The sequence below is a fragment of the Pygoscelis adeliae genome, unplaced genomic scaffold (genome assembly GCF_000699105.1).
Source record: "Pygoscelis adeliae isolate BGI_AS28 unplaced genomic scaffold, ASM69910v1 Scaffold21, whole genome shotgun sequence".
Taxonomy (NCBI): Eukaryota; Metazoa; Chordata; class Aves; order Sphenisciformes; family Spheniscidae; genus Pygoscelis; species Pygoscelis adeliae.
In genome coordinates, this window is record NW_008824243.1 from 5,249,188 (window position 1) to 5,267,258 (window position 18,071).

Genomic DNA, 18,071 nt, shown 5'->3' on the forward strand with positions numbered 1-18,071 from the left:
TTTAATGCTGGTGTTTAACATGCCCATTGCCTGCAATGGACATTCTGCTAGGAAATTCCAATCCCCAGCATGAAAGAAAAAGTAATGTTTTGACTACTCAATATCATATTTTTAATTACTTAGAAACACAAAGTTAGAGACCCTGTGAAAGGCTAATGTTACAAAAAGAAAAACCAAACCAAATCTGTATTATCTATGTGCTAGGGGTGAGCAGACTTTATTCCCCAAACCACTAATTTTAGCTAGAATTTTCAATTTCACTAGATCGCAACGTAGACCAAACACTCTTGGTACACCAAAAATTAAAAGGAGTATGCCAAAGGCAATTTACGAAAGTCTAAAACCCATTTTTAAAAGGTACTTTAATTTGTTCATTTGTACCTGTAATGACTACTGCAGTTTTAACATTAAAAAGTCAGTACTTTTTTCTTCAAATGGAAATAATCTGTGGCATGTACAGCTATAACAGTGTTTTAATATTTATATGTATATATATTTTTTCTTTTTTTAAGACACCAATGTTTCATTCCTATTAAGCAATAGGTCAGGTTTGGCGAATTCCGGTGAAGAAAGTCACAGCATGTCTTCTCCCCTCAGAAATTGGCATCTCAAATAGTAACACTAAAATTGACAATAGTTCTTCACATAACTATGTCCAAGCAGTCTGTTCATTTCATTTTCTGAAATGCTACATTTGAGACCAAAAGAAAAACAGAATAACTAAAGTTTCAACAAACATGTAAGTGATGACTAGAAATATGCCACAAAATTATTTTTACAATACATTTCTGCAGAAATAATCCCTAGGTGAAGCTTTTTTTTTATACACATATACAAAATTTAGACAGCAATATACACATAATCACAGTGAAGACGCTGGCAAGTTCACCAATTTGTAGTGTAAATACAAAATGCAAAGCAGCCTTCAAAGAGAACAATGCTACACAGCAAGCATAGCTAGCTTGTTAAATAGCAAACATCAAAAGTTCCCTGCAAAAGGGATGCAGTGCAAGAAAAGCAGCATGCACTTTGATACAAATAGCAGTTTATGGCTAATGGTTGACATAACTGTGGTAACAGTGACTCTTGAGTGGCTGTGCATAGTTAAACTCCTATGTCATCTGTTTTCCTTTATACCATTCCACAAACTCATCCAACAACACTGGCCCTGTAGAGAGATCAAATAACTGTATTTTACAAAATTTTGTAAAAGGACACTGAATGATTAAGCTCAGAGAAATAAATTATTTTAGAACACCAGCATATGGTAGTACTTACAGGCTCCGTCTTCATCATAGTTACTGAGGTCAAGGTTAATTGTTCTGCTGAATTCAAGAACGTTACACCATTGGTCCTTATTGATAACTTTGTATTTTGATTGCTGCTTAAGGCAAGAGACAGAAGTTACTAAAATGTATTTTCAACTCCCTCAAATTCAGATTTTCTTACAGAAAATTTAAACCTTGTGATGAATTATTATTTTAATCTGTACGCCATCTAAACTAAACAGGATTAAAGAAACCACTTAGTAATCAAACTAGTGTCGAATAATTCACGTTTCTGATCAAGACATCTTTTAGTGGACAAACATATAGCAATAAAATGAAAGTTCAAAAGCAAATCAAAGACACTCTATACTTTGTCCTGCTTTACATAAACCTTAACAGCACAGAGATTTGGGGAAAAGGAAGAAAGGAAAGATAACCAGTTACAAGTGCTGCTTTGGGGGTTAGTATATTCTAAATCAGAACAAAAAATGCTTAACTGCTCATTCTACCTCTAGTTAAACTATCAGAGAAGACAGACCAAAAAAAATGTAATTCTGCTTTAAACTTCATACCTCTAGAAACTGGTGAAATACTGGAAAAAGAGACCATGTTTTTCCTAAAAGAAGGCCCAACATACACTTGGCAGTATTGATATCTAGGCTGCGCTGGTCCTTTTCCTGCATAAAAAGGAAAAGGTCAAAAAGGAAAAGAGAGCGTGATTTCAGGATTCTTCACTTCCCCCATTGCCTGTACTACAGCTCACCCATACGTAAAATAAATTAACAAATAAATAATAAATAGCAGTATCTAACAGTGGGTTTTAATAAAACACAGCTTCCTAGTAAAATTTCCTTCCTCACAGCTAATGGCTTGCTATACAGAGATGCTGCTTTCTATAGACTTTCCCAAAAAACTGTCACCACTATCGCAGATGAGGCATACACTCCCGTTTGTGACTTCAGACCTTTCTAGAAAGCAATGGCCATTAGACCCATACCCATGTTTGCATGTATGCCTCTGCATAGCCATACGTCTCTTAAAATAGTACTGCTGCACGTATTTCCTGCTGTATTATTACAACTATGTGAACTGTCAGTAGATAGTTAAGGAGCTATCAAGTAACACTGACTATGCAAGAGTGAGCCAAGGAGGTTCTTTCTTCTGTTATTCTACTGATTAGATGAACTTCAGATTAAATTAATTATCAAATGAGCAGAGGGAACATAATACACTAGCACATGAAGATCCCTCTCAGAACTGTCCCAGTTTTAGTCCAACGTAGCAGTAGTATATTAAGGCTTACAGGATGATTTTTTTTTGTTTCTGCTAAGAAAAAGAAGCATCATCTGTACCCAGCAGATTCACTGCATCTGATCAGTGGGAAAGTTAATATATTTGATAACACAACTTCTGCACATCTCAAAATTAACGTGTGTACATGTAAGATTCCATTTTGTTATCTTCAATAGTTTATCCACCTAGATTTGTTGTCTTGAAATTAAGTAAATTTTGGTGAGAGATGAGACGTAAAACCTCACCCTTTTATGCCTCGGTTATAGCATTAAGCTACAAATTTAGAAATTAATGAAATCACAAAAAATAAAGTTCCATATTAGCTACTGTAGACCTTGATCTCTCTATATGTACTCATGATTGCAGACTGCGAAGTCTAAATTAAGAAAAAACAGGGATATAGGGATATCCAGCACACAGGGAGTGCCTAACAGAACAGTGCAAGACAGCTACCCAAGACAAAGGGAACTGAGCCCTACGCCTCACCTGTACAAGTGCAGTTGCATGTATTACAGAATACACATCTTTATTAAAAAAACAAGCTCAAAACATAACTGAATTGTCTTCTATCATGTAGGAAGGATGTGGTAGAGCGAGATCCCAGTTCTCAGACAACTAAATGCCTTAGCCACAAGGTTATCCTCTCTTCTTGAAACCCATTTCATACAAAATACACCTCAACTCTAAAATTGTGTCGACAAAATTTAATGCAGATTTGTTTTGGAAGGAAAGTGGGGAGGCCAGCAACTCTGAAAACATCGGAAACTGTTTTACATTCTGGTCACTAACTAAATCCAAGAGGGGCTTTACTCAAACTGATCTAGAGGGGAAAAGGTAAATCCCAGGATGAACAAAGCTTTTCGATTAGTGATAAAGCAGAAAAACAAACCTGCAAAAGTATTTCTGTATTAATATGATACAATTCTTTCACTTATTTCCAGTATCAAATAGTTCTAAAAACTAATCCTCTTTCCAAAGCCCATTTACACCTCTGTCACAAACACCTTTAAGCAGAAATCATACCGCTGTGAGAATGTATTTTATTTTCCATGTTTATACTCTGAATTCTTCCCACACACTCAAGTGTTAATGAAATCAGGCTCTGTTGCCTTTACTTTGGCCATGCTGTTTTTACATACCTTACATTGTTAGGTTTCTACATTCTCCCTCTCCGACTACTGTTCGGAACAAATTGTTCAGATAAGCCCCTTATACCCACCTCCAACTGCCTAATGGCACATCTGCCGTGACAGATGCTCCAATTTCATTCTTAACATACATTCCAGATACTTAACATTCTCTTTCTTGGATACAGTGGAAAGAATATATTGACAAACTCTGATAAATTTCAGTATTTGTTTTACATTGATGACAGGCAGTCTTTCTGAGATTTTTTTTTCCCAATATTTCAGATAAAAGACCTATTTAAGCCATGAAATACATGCTTCCGCATGTTCTCAAACTTGGCAATGACAATGGCAAACAGGGAGCAAGGAATGTATTTTTGCTTAATACCAACATATGGTGTTTTAAATTATTTCCTCAAATCCATGCTGACTTAAATCGTGCATGCCGCATAAGACCTCGATGATACTTATTTTTATTGACAAACTAACTCTAAATACCGAATCACAACAGACGCTTTTAAAAATTCTCTCTTAAAACTTCAGAAGTTTAGACAAGTGTATTTTGCCATGGAGCACTTCCTGGAAATGATTACCCTTAGGATGGAAATTACACAATCTTTTGAATCAAAACCCAAAACTGTTCCCATCAGCTTTTTTCTATCAATCACTTCAATTATTCTGATAAAAACTATGTACAGATTCATCTGCCACATCTAGATAAATGTATCAGCCTTTGCTAGCATTCATTTCTATTCTTACTAGATGCCATTCTCCTACAGACTTCCCCTGGCTCCACAGTACTGGAAGTTCAATAACTCTATTGATCTAATATTGTTTTGACAATTCCTCTGTTGATATACCTTTGACTTGCAGTTCTACAATCCAGGTTTTTTTTTGTCACAAATGACATCACAGCATTTGTGTTTCAATGTTTAAATTCTTTTTCAAGAACACTGTTTATCACATCAATTTGGTACCTCTTGAAAAAACGCCACCCACCATCCTCTTTTTTTAGTTTCTGTACTAACTTTTGACAGGCAAATCGGCAGATTTGCTACTACTAAAACATTTTTTAATCTACTCCAAATGTTTCATCAGTATCTTGAACTTCTTTGGCAACATTAGTTATTTCTAGCCTTTGCATTTTACGTTGAGCAAAACTGGCAGAATAAATCTTTACACAGCAAAGGAGGAATTAAGATGTTGATATGGCTTTTTTTTCTCTCATACTAACTAATACCATGCATTGTCATATTCAGCTGTAGGTTTCCTTGGTTAAAAGTGAACTACTGTGAATCTCTGCATGCTGACACGCCGAAAGTACTGATGTACCACAAATCTGAGTTACTTATGACAGCCTTAACTATCAGAATTGCTATCAGTTCAATTTCTTCTTATTATTTTTCTCATGTTACTTTTTTTTGCTGCAGATTTGCTTGGTGCTTTTGGTTCTCCTGCACTGAAATCTGAGCTTCAGTTTTGCCTGTGATCATTTTTACGTTAAATCTTCTGTATATTCCATCACGTTAGCAAGATGGATGTCCAAATTCATGTCAAAATGTTAATTCAGAAAATTAAAGTTCTTTTACTGCTCCCTTTAAGTAGGAATAGTCTTATGCATATTATAGGTTCCAATACCAGGTACAATTTTATCAATACATATTTTATAGTAGGAAGACTGATATCAGGATATTGTTTAATAAATACTGAGAACATCATTAATGACCTTCCAACAGTCTCCCGAACCAGTATTTCTATTATATCATATCCAGCTTTTATCATGTTAGTTATTTTTACCACATGCAGAAATGCCTGAAGTGCCTTCCTGTTTTAAATACGTTTATGCTCACAAAATTCAAACAGCAAGAAGAAAAAACAGGGTCATTATAAAGCCAGTGGAAGTGGCAAAGCTCCAATGTGCAACAGAATAGGGCCTAAATGATTTCCTTGAAGTCACAAAATAGCTTGAAGCAGAGAGGTAACAAAACGTGTCAAAACACTAAACCACTGGACATCAAGCATCCTGGGTTTTTTTTTTCCCCCAGTTCTGGCATTTTGCATATACTTTTTTAGAACACGAACAGTTCCATTTGTTAGAAGCAATCTTGAGTGGTATCTTAAGAGAAACATACTTAGAAGTATGCAGTCTTCCAATTATTACTTACGAAAGTAAAGTTTTAATTTCAGATGCTGGTCTTCCACAGTACTTACCCGTGCAAAGTCAAATGCATATCTATAAATAAGTTTAAAATTGGTAGGCTCATTTAATAAGGATCTCAAGTAATCCAGAGAATTTCTCAATTTTTCTGTAGTGTCACATCTACAAGAAAAGCACAAAGTGAATTTAGAGTCTGTGTTCTTACACAGATGTCTGATGTTTTAGAAAAGAATCTCTAACATGTATCCTCATCAATCTGTTCAAAATACATCACTCTGTACAAAGGCATGTTTATGAGTTTGTCTGCATAAAATGCCTTGATTAAACCCACAGCATGAAACAGATTTAGATAAAATAGCAAAGTCTTACACTGGTACTCTGATAAAAATTTGTTTGGCTTTGTAGAAAATGCACTCTCCAACAGATTAAACTAAGAGCTTGTCTACACATGGCAAACAACCAGCAAACCACAGCAGTGAAACAATACTTCTACAGTTTTGCTGAAACTATAGAACTTCCTACACCGTTTTAGTGATTTTGTTCTGGAAGATAAGTCAAAACACAGTTCTTTCTCCAACTCTCTAAAACGTGATTATTCAACTACATTTATGTTAATTATGCCATGAAGATAAGCTCTCAACTGGAGAAAGCAACTCTTAGAAAGAGCATGACAATGCGGAGTCACAGAAAGGGTTTCTATTATTTAGCATTTTAAACTACACATGCTGTAACAACATACCAATATCTAATAGATAGGTCCAATCCAGTGACAAAGACAGATGTCTTTGGGGACAGAAACAATGTCGAACCTCATGACATTTCTGTTTTCCTGAGACTGCAGACACTTATACAACTGCATTTAAACGTGCAGCCGTCAGGTTTCAAGTTGTCTCTAAGTGGCCATATAACCATAAATAGGACCAAAAATTTATGGCTTCTACTCCACAGTAGAGCTCCCTGGCTTTAGGTGTTTTGAGTCAAAACATCAAAGTGTGGTTCTTCTAAAAAACTGGGTTTACTATACCAAACTTAAGAGGCTTTTCAAAGCACTTACTGTAGTGATGTCATTCCTTTTAACCATTCTTGTAATGTAAAGTAGCCCATGTTTTGTGCATCCAATTTCCATGCTAGTACAAGCATAACTACCTGTTTTAAAGAAAAAAAAAAATGAAAACTGAAAAGAATTAACAAAAAGATCCACACATTTTTCACATAACTACTGTTTAGTAGGCTACAAATGCTTTACTCCTATAAATGGGATGTTCAGATCTTTGTCACTTTTTAACTTTTAAAATAGTGTAGCAAACCTGTACATAATCCAAACAAGGAGAAGATAACAGTACAAAGATACAAAGTGAACATCCACCCAAGTTACCAACCAGTAGCCACCTTACTTCAAGGGAGCACGCACAGTCATCTAGTGAGCAGTGCAATGAGGAAGACGAGTTGGTGCAAAAGCTACAGAAAAGGTTTCCCAGAACAACTACAAAATTTAAGTACCAATTTGACGACAAGTTACATTTGACATTTGTTAAACTCTCATCTAGATGAACATCAGTCGCAATCTATGAGCTCTGTGAAATCCAATTATTCTAAAGCTAGTAATGACCCCACCTGAATCCAGCTACCCCAGGGTACCGTCAGCCTACCTAATTTTGCAGGTCTGAACATGCAGTATAATTCAAGTAGATGTTAAGTAAAGCTAAGTGAACTAACATTAACACACATCAAAACAGAGGCCGATACATAAACACTTCAGTTTTGACCGAAACGAAATAGAGTCCTTTTCACATCTCACACAGAAGACTGAAGCAGTAAAGAATTTAGATAAAGTGATACCATAAGATTACTACCTTATGCAGAAACTTAAGAAACCATTTTTGATATATACATGGAAAAACTTGCAGGACAACTGACCCTGCAGACTAGAAGAATAAAAATAATCAAGTCATTTAAATTTGCAGCTCAGCCACTAACTAGCTAGTGTTAGTGCAGCTCTACACGGTTTTTAATGCGAAATCAGAATACCTACTTACATACCCCAGTGTCTGCATAAGTCTCAAGGGTTTATTATACTAATGAACTCCAAAATTAGCAAATTACATCTTATATTTTCAGTAAATCTTTCAAAACCACAATTCTCATTTTACTTAGTCAGATAATGCTTTATGAATCCTGCAAAAGATGGGACTTGCATATACATTTAAATTAGGCAAAGCCTGTAAAAGGCACAACTATTCCTTTTTAAGTTTTATTTACTTCTATATATACATACATATAAAATATATATACATAACTATATATATTCCTTATTTGTGTTTTGAAATGGCATCATGGAAGTACTAATATTGCTCACAATATTTGAAATCCCTTTCTCTCCTAGAAAACCCAAAGAAAACATTACTTTGTATTTTTGTAGTTGCTACATTAAATCTCCAGTGCTGTCTCATTATTTCAGAAAAGATAACCATCAGCTTTTTTTTTTTTCCCCTCTTTAAGTCTCTTTTTGGGGGGCGTGGGAAAGTGAAAGAGAAGGGGTGGCAACACGGACAAATTGAGTTTTTACAGGTTGACAGTATGGGGTTTAAAATAAAGGCAAGTTGTTTCCAAATGTATATAAACCTCTCTGGTTTGTATTTTTTTTTAATTTTTTTAAAAACTCTCAAGAATTTTGTAATTCGTGATGGAAAAAATAAGAGATCTAAGACTGGCTCATGTACATCATAACAGATTAGGCATCTTTTGAATGGACTTTGAACTTACATTTTCTGGTTCAACTCCAATGTCTTCACAAAATTTCTCCATACCTTCTGGCCCTACAATGTCATCAGTGCCTGCAAACAAAATGCACTTTACTTACATCTGAAAGTTAAAACAGTCTGACCTTTACAGCACAAGAGAAATGCAATCACACAGTACAACCTGAACTTCCATACAGGGTTTTTTTGTTTGTTTTGACACGCAGTAAATATTTCCACACTTAGTACCAGACTTGGACACACTTAAATCTTTATCTCACCTTTGGAAACAGAGACAGAAAAACTGTAGAACAACTTTTCATTCCTGACAATATCCTTTACTCTACCTATTTGCTGAGATAATGTTGGAAGAGTAAATTAATAAGACCTGTAAGAATGCACTTAAGACTACCAGAACATCCACGTAGTATTACCACAGTTAAATGAGTGGACAATGGTTAGTGAAACTCGTTTCTTGGCTTGAATCTCTATGTGATAGAGATATCACGATCATATCACATAAAAATGTGATGTGTAGCTATACACGATAAAAGACATTATCATTCCCAGAACCTCATTCCTTACTGTCTCATATACTATCTTTATATAAGGTTATCTACAAAAAAGAGCCTAAAATAAAAATCTCCTGCTCCTGTTTACTCATATTGCTATACCATGGCCACCCATTATCTGAATTTTAGTAACTGCAGGGGGAAGGAAGACATGAATTACAGCCATTCCTTTGCCAACATAAAAGGAAAAAAGATTCAAAATACAGATGCTATTAAAACGCACTACTATTAAAACACACTGTTAAATCAAGATATTTGTAACTTCTACAATACTCTATTGAAAAAATTGTATAGGCATTAAGAATTGTGCTGTGCAATTCTATTTTTTTTTAAGTACATTTTAAGTACTTGGACTATTCTGTTAGAATTACTTTATGTTTAAAGGGCTCATTTGGGAAAAAAACATTAGAGGCTGAAATGCCTGCTTTCATCCAGTATAAAGATCACATGTGCAAGAAAAAGAGGTTTTATAAAGGGAAGATCAATTTATGTTTTATTATTAGGTGACCTACTATTCTAGAAATAACAAGGTTTAATTATATCTTTTCCCATCTTCTCATGACATCCTCTCACAGTTCTCTGAGTGTACACAACAGTCTTTAAAAAGATGCATTCTGCAATGTAAAGACACACTAGGGAAAAAAAAAAAAACAAATGCAGTGTCAGCTGTCTGCATATATAAAGGAGAAGAGTTATGAAGCAAGAACACAAAAGAGATTATTCTTTGAAAATTCATTTTTTAGAATGTTACTCAATACTGTAAACAGAATCATGCTCTCCACTTTTCTCTGTTTTATCTTGGTGTATGCATCCAATGGAAACTCAAAAGTTCTTTCATATACAGCCTTCCTTTCATCCCTTCTTTCCATGAAAGTCTTGACAAAAATGAGTTATCCCTCTTGCTAGAGTAAAAAAATAAATCGAGCTGGTCAGAAAGGCAGAGAATCTAACAGGTTAGATTTGGCTTGAATTTGTCTGAATCTCTTCTCACAGACTGCCACAGGCAAGCGAGATCTCAAAGTATTTAATTTAGTTTATATTATTAGAAGAAAAAAAAATATAGTTTATTACATCAAATTAAGTCACTCTTCATTATGCCTAAGAAGTAGACAAAACAGAACAAGCTGTGAGCAACGTTATCCAAGACAGCATGAGAAAACTGCAAGATGACCTTATTTTCTTTGTCAATCACCTATTTCATTTCCTTTTGGTCGTTACAGTCATGAGATCATTCTTCCCCAAACTTCAAGTTCTCCCCTTCAGAAAACCATGTGTAAAAAAATGAATGCAACGACCAAACTTCACTATTAAACGATCATCTTTTGTGACCGATCATAATTAACAATCCTAGAATTAATGCCTGAAGAAAGTTCTCATACACAAGAGCAAGAATAAGTAATTCAGTCTACCTTCCCTATACCTTGTGATGGAAAAAACTATATAAAGACAAGACTAGTACAAGATACTGAAATTTATTCACTTCTTTGCTTAAAACCGTAAGCAAAAAATGTTACTACCCCCCCCACCTTTTTTTTTTTAATTAAACACACGCTTCTCCTGAAGCATAATTCTGTACTATTCAGCACTAACATGGCAGATGACAGAACTTCTAAAGCCAGAGAAGTAACAACATTTTGGACAGAAATACAGCCTTAACTATACATTTGAATAGTAAAGTATACATGTTCCAAAATATTTTAAGTTACACACATTCTGTATTCTTTTTATAGAATAGAGAGAAAGACAAAATTGCCCCTTGAACTCTTCAACTTCACGCTACACAGAACATAAGAAAAGCTTCTTTAAGACTTTAAAAAAAAAGCCTCTATATTCAGTCTTGGAAAAGCTCAGTTAATGCAATTTTTATATTCCAATGTAGATTAAATCGTTTTTAGGAGGAAATCTGCATTTCACCCTTACCTGCATATTCATAGAACCATTCTAAGCATCTCTTACTTGAAAAGACTTCTTCCTCTGCTTTTATTCTAGTTGAATCATATTTTCTATACATACTTGAAAAAAGAAAGAGAAACAAGCAATTAATTCATCAATTATTTAAAAGCAATCTTTCAGTCAACAGCTAGTGTAAGCAGCAACGTTTTTCCTTTCATGAACCAGTTTACCCAACATTCTGTCCTCATATCCAGTCATTTGGGACACTGCTTAACAGAGTAAGAATCACTGAACCTAAATACTGTGTTTGCTCAGTCTGTCACACTTCAACTGATTCACAATCGTTATCCATGTACATGAACTTTCCTTACAACAAATACAGACTAGTTCAAATTCAACCCCAAACCGCTTTGTCTAAGTTCAAGTAAGACTTGTGTACACCATTAGTTACCACAATCAACTGATGGGCTGCAACTTGGCTGTGTGTCTAAACCCAGAGAAATTCCATGTCACAGTCAACACAGGTCCTACCTGTAGACACACACATACTTTGTGCACTCTGAATTATTAACTAAGGAGAGCTGCACATACTCTTTTCACCTCCTCAAAAAATCCTATAAAAGGCATAAAGACCAAAATAGACATGACCCACACTTACGTTATTCTAAAGCCAGTAAGTTGGTAACACAAAAGAACCACAGAGAACAGGTTACGGGTCCTCACTGACAACAACTAAAAGAACCTCATTCATCACTGGGTAAATAGTTATCTGAAATGCTAGATCCATAGCGCCCCTTCCCCCCAGAGATGACCGGCAAGGTAATGCTCTCTGACAAGAAGCATAAGGAATTTTAACTACATTCAGGAAACAACACTGAAGTACTAAATTCAGGAGGCTGGTATCTGAAACACCTAAAGCATGGAAGGCATAGCAGAAATTGAGGAGTTACTCCACCCTGTTTAGACTTTTCTGAGACAGAAACAGTATCATTTGTGCCTGTTAGAGGAAAGAGACTCAGCAGTCCACGTAGTTGTTCACTGCTGCGTATGCATTCTCTCATCCATTTCCACCACTCTGCAGTAGCTTGGGCTCATAAAGGCTGGAAAGAGCCGAGCAATAAATGGCTTAGACTAGAGGAGGTAGCCAAGAACGGCTCTAAGTGTTCCAAGCATGCAGCCCTTCCTCCTACAGTGTCAAACCCTCCTGGGGAAGGACAACGAAGTGGCTAATTGGTTCAAGGAGAATTCTGAAACAACTTGATGAAATTAATTTGGAGTTAATTTCATCACCATTTTGGCCTTCTAGAAAGACATATAAAAGATGTCTACACTTATGATCTTGGAGTACACTGATCCCACTATTCTCCACCTAGCTCGGCTATCAGCTATGAGGAACTGTAGCTAGAAATTAACGGCACACAGATCATTCTGACAGTAATTCAAAGACTACTTCGTGTTTATTGTCATAGTTGCTTTAAAGCAACTAACCATTAGGAAACTAATACTAGTCAGAGCAAAATGCTAAATTGCTAATTGGAAGACAAATATAAACAAGACTCTTAAGAAATTTCAAGATGGAAAGAAAAATTAACACTGTACTGAAACACTGATCTGCAACAAACTGACACGCTGCAGAAAAATGCCAGCCATACAGGTCTCAGAAACACATATATTCATACACCCACAATTTGTAGAGGGTTTTTTTGTTTGTTTTGAAAACACTTTTTTCTATTTGAATTACCTACTTTGTATAAGCTTTACTGCAGTTGCAAAGGAACAGGCTGACAGCACTGCCCAGTAAGTAAACAACTAAGCCAGAAGGTATAAGTGAGAGTTGGAACAGGTTTTTTTTCTTTTTTAAAATAGGTCTGACAGCATTCTCATACTTGCAGAATGAACTGTGATTATGAAAGACCGCTCCAATATTTTTTAGGCTATTCTGAATTCAGAGGAATCAAAAAAATGTCTTGAAACAAAGAAAGGAGGCATTCTGCCACTTTGGCAAAAGTCTCATTATTCAGTATCCCCTTTTTTGTAGCAAACAAATGTGACAAACACCAACTGGAATACCAAGTTGAAAACCGATTGTAGCAGGAGCTAGCCAACATCTTTATTCTATTCTATTTATTCAAGAAGTCTGTAAGAACACTGCTGGGACCTAGGACATGCAAAGCTAATGTGGTTCCCAAAGACAGACATTCAACACAAGACTCAATGTTTTTTCTTAGGAAGGGATGATAACCAAGTGCTTCGTCCTGCTTGTTCATGTAACTCATCCACACATTAGCTGTCAGTATGTGACCAGTGGATTTGGGAAGGAACCCTCAAGAAACAAATTTACTGACAGAGCTCTAGGTCATCCAGGTATTTCAGAAAAAGGATTCCTGCATCTACAAGTGGCAGAGCTAAACACTGTAGCCTGAACCAAGACACCAATGACAGCAGTATGTGTAAGAGGAATAGTGAACGAGAACAGAAAAAAACAGCTCTTTTTATACATTCACTGCACCTATGCATAGCAAGTTTTCGTAGGACTGATATGGGACTGAAAGTCATTTGTTGTGCTTAAGGCTAAGGTCATTGTTTAGGAACTGCGGGAAACAACAATAGTCATTAAGTCTGTGTGCCCAACATAATGCCAAGTAACTCCAAGCACAACGCTCTGGCCTCAAACTTATTGTTCAAAAACCTCAATATCTGACCACTGGAGTTTGATTTTTGAGAAACCAGAACTGATTACAGATCTTCCAACCTGTGCCGGTAAGAGAAATTACTTCACAGGTTCAGAAAATAGTATCAGAAAGGATATAATCTTGAGCTATCCCAGTCTCTGCTACAAGCTAATTAGCCAGACATTCATTAAAAGTGCAGGTGACACAGTATCACATTTGTAATGAAAACAGACCATGCATGGCCAAAAGTACAAAACCATGCAACAAACACGGCTGGATGAATCTCGGATGCCTTTCTCTCAGCCTAAAGGAACTAATAGCACATATTCTGCAAGACAAGGATCACTTGAAAAGGAGTATGACAGAAACAAGGAACACCAATGCAGACCCGCTATTAGCGATCTCTCACGTATAAAGATGAAGCCTGTTCTCTCTGTTTACTCCAAACACCAAATGAGTTTCTCCCCGCAGTCTAGCCAAACCAGATAGTTCTATTAGCAAGAGACTCCTAATCCCTGAAGTGCTTGGTGAAGTGAGATGAGCAGGGAGATACAAGCAAGTAAGTAGACAAGTACAGCCTAGGACAACTCAGTTCAATTATCACAGCGAGCCCAACCTGGCAGCGCAGGGTAAAGGTGATTCCAAAGACTCTGTCCTCTGAACTATCATTAATACAGATTTGATCGTCTCAAGAACCATATGGGCAGAGCAGAAAAACACAAACTGCCAGAGATGTCTGGCATCCATTTTGTATCTTGGAATATTTCTCATATCTTTGGAATTTCTCTGTACATACTGCAAGATGATGTGTTTTGTCTTTGTGCTAAGGACAGTGTCTCTTGCTACACAGACAAATACAAACTGCCAGAGTGCACAGGGTAGATATCTGAATACTCTGGGAGCACCAAACATCTACTGAACAGATCCGAGTTCCAAACAGCGAGTCCTCAACAGCTCACAGCTTCTTCAAGATGACCAGCACCAGTACCTTCAAATATATGCACAACCATTATACGGACCATGTTACAGTTAGGGACCATCAATGCATAAGCGAATTACCAAAGAAGACCCTGCAGAGTTTCAATCACACACCAGAAGTGAAAGAACATACTGCTCAGTCTGGAGGAAAAAAAAAAGGGGGAAGTAAAAACCCCACAGACACCTTCCGTAAAGGAAGTGCCAATGAGAATACCTGGTACTTTTGATACCAGAATTTGTATCACTGTCAGAGAATGCTGACACTGGAACAGGATTGCTAAAGAGTGTCTTCTCCATCATCAGAGCTAGAAAGGTGCGTGCAGAACTTTTTCCCAGAGTGTCTGCTATACCTATCACTACTGGACAACAGCAAACTCCAAGCCTTTGTGTTTAGAATTACCCTTCCATTTCTGAACCCTGACATGCTGCCCCTCAGGAACAGCAAGAAAAAAAAAATACATATGGGCAAAGAGTATATATTTGTCTCTTAGATGAGACACACATGCAGGTACAGTGACTCAGAAAAATCTTTGCTTGAAAAATAATAGTTTTTATTAGTTTAGCATGACACTGTCAGTGTCAGGACAGTGACAGCAGACCTCAAAAAAATGTTTCTTTATATTATAACCAATATCCCCTTAAGGAGCATTTAGCTTTTTCTTTTTTATTATCTCTTTCTAACAGCCATTTTACCAACTAGAGAGAGGAAAGAATGTGGGACAGGGCAGGGAAAAAGCAACATATTAACCTGCCTAAATTTTATAAAAGTGGTATCAGCTACTTAACCACATTTAAATGAACTTATTTCCTCAGAAATGCTCGCATCTCCATCATGACCTAATAGCTGACTCATAACATACATTTTCAAACTTATCTTTGAAATATTCTTACGAGCTACAGAATTGTAATATCCCTGCAATAAAAACGAGACAATGTAGTTTATAATTGGAAGTGCTATAGGTACATGTAAACAAACTAATTAAAAAAACCTGAGTGTCTAGGCCTTTCGTGTTTCTTTAAATACACGATCATCCATATCTTTTCCAGATTATTTTCTTCCATTCGTAACTGATTTGGTGGGAAAGCAAAAGCATGAAAATTCCATCCAGCTATTATGGGGTGACTAGGCAAGTGTTGTAAGAGTACATGGTCGCTGCCAGCAAAAAGAATAGGTCACGGTAATTCTCTTCAATCTACTGCAGTCTTCAAAGTTGGGTATCTACTTCTGCTCTGAGCATGCTTCAACTGCACTGGAATTTGTTAGAGCTCCACCTACCACAGCAGCAACTCTGGGCTGTGTGGCTCCAGAATATTCAAACTGAGATCAGTGAAAGCATGGAGTTTAAGTCACACAAAATATTCTCTTGATTGTGGAAGCTGGTAATAGCTCATTTAAGAGAAAAAAAGAAAAAAGAAAAAGAAGGTACAGTTTATTATGGTAAGTCAAAAGTTAACCCCTCATGAAGATTTACAGCCTGCTCATTTCAGATTGTCAGTGTTTACTGAATGAAAACATTAAGAAATTTACCAACAGTAGCTTTGTTTCTATGCAACCAGAACTTATTCAAAACCTCTACCTCATTTTGTTTGAGCTTCGAACTGAGTAACTAATTGCTTTCAGATTATTTGTATTTTGAAAGATGCAAACTTTTGATTGCAGAAGATGCCCCCTACTACTTCCATTAATTCTAATTAATTAATTGAAAATTTTGGTGGAGAATTTTCATCAGTGCAGCACAACTAAAGTATTTTTAAAGCCTTACCTATTCATTCACAATTATGATTTTAGCAATAGTCTCATAAATACTGTAGTAGAAACAAGGAGGGAGGGGGAAGAGGGATGTTCTATGATTTGCAAGGCACCACAAAGACTGTCTAAAGCAAACCTCAGGACAAATTTACTGGACTGTTAAGTTTTATGAATGAATGTGTCTTATTCCTCCCTATTTAAAGACTTACAATCATCTCTAAACTTTTAAATTAATGTTTTGAACTTCATCAGGCTTACTTAAGGAGCAGTATGTGTAACAGCATACATGCTGATAGTCGCATGTCCAGTTTAAGTTTCTTCAGAACTATTAAGTGAAGTTCGCTGAAAAGGTGTAGAAACAGGGAAAATTGTACCTGTGCATACCTGAAAGTCTCTACTTCAAGGAATAAGGTCTAGACATCTATGACAGTTGGTAACACAGGCTGTCTGCATGGGGCAGGACCAAACAAGTTAGTAAATGACAACAGAACAAAAAAAAACCTCTCAACACTAAAGGTTTTGAAAACTTCCAAAGTTAGTACACTCCCATTTTACTTTCCCATGTTAATAATAGTGTGTTGACTGTGTTTTCAAAACTTATGTTTTTCCACTATAGACTATTTTCTCAATAAAGAAAATCTATTTTTCATGTTAATAGGCCCTTATGTGGTCCATACACATATCCAGGATAAATTAGACTCTAGATCTAATTGCTTGAAAATGTAGCTTTCAGGGAAGCAGATAAATATTCCTAGTTTTCATACTTCCAAGGTCCAAATATCTATTACTGTTAACATTTTTGCCCTCAGCATGTTTCTGGAATAAGGAGAGGAATTATTTTTTAAATGAGGCTATCAGAAAGAAGACATTACATTATACAGCTCATTTTGCCCTAAGGAAAAAGCCAGTATTTGGCTAGAGATTGTGTAACAGATACACAGCATTAGATGATTACACAGTGAGGACTGTATTCTTACCTAGCAAATACCTTTACATGAAACTTGCTTTACCTTTCCTAAGACCCTTAACACAGTGACGGAAGAGCAATGTACAGAAAATTTATTTTTAACTCCAATTTGAGAATACCCTATACTGTGAGAATTGGAAGTACAATAAAGTCAACACTGTGATACTGAGAGGAAAATACAAACTAAGTCTTCAAGTCATTATGTTCTGGTGAGTGTGTGCTAAACTGTTTACTTCCAATAGCTATTCTTTAAGACAGGATAAATCTTACTGTGATCCAGAAATGAATACACCGAGTTCTTTTCATTATACATCATCTGGTATAAAAATTCCCTCCCACTGAAACACTGCATTCATGGTTCAAGGTGACATTATGAACATTAATTAACAGAATTCAAGCTCTTATTATATAAGGGTGGGATGCTAAAGAATATGAGATCAGCATTTCCATTTAACTTCACTAACTGGATTTGTTCCTACAAATGTTTTTCCTCAATAGCCAGTGTCATTATTCCACTAACCCTTCCAAGATGAGGCTGTATCCCTAACAGCCTGGAACTGAGGGTGAAGGCTATCACAAGCTCCCTGGTATCAGATGTGTTTAAGTTTATGAGTACAAGAGCCTTTAGAAATCATCTTCTCTTTCAGCAGAGTCC

General features: G+C 36.1%; 1 protein-coding gene across 4 annotated transcripts in view; it reads right to left on the reverse strand.

Annotated features, from left to right (window-relative positions):
• Positions 1-343: 343 nt before the first annotated feature.
• DCUN1D4 (DCN1, defective in cullin neddylation 1, domain containing 4) overlaps positions 344-18,071 on the reverse strand; it is a 29,318-nt gene continuing 11,590 nt past the window's right edge. For all 4 annotated transcript variants that reach the window (XM_009335151.1, XM_009335150.1, XM_009335153.1 and 1 more), the window contains 7 exons: positions 11,077-11,168; positions 8,610-8,680; positions 6,901-6,992; positions 5,900-6,008; positions 1,841-1,945; positions 1,279-1,381; positions 344-1,168 (listed from right to left, as the gene is read on the reverse strand). In XM_009335151.1, coding sequence (XP_009333426.1) covers positions 1,113-1,168; positions 1,279-1,381; positions 1,841-1,945; positions 5,900-6,008; positions 6,901-6,992; positions 8,610-8,680; positions 11,077-11,168 — 628 coding nt within the window. In that variant the 3' untranslated portion in view covers positions 344-1,112. The remainder of the gene's footprint in view (positions 1,169-1,278; positions 1,382-1,840; positions 1,946-5,899; positions 6,009-6,900; positions 6,993-8,609; positions 8,681-11,076; positions 11,169-18,071) is intronic.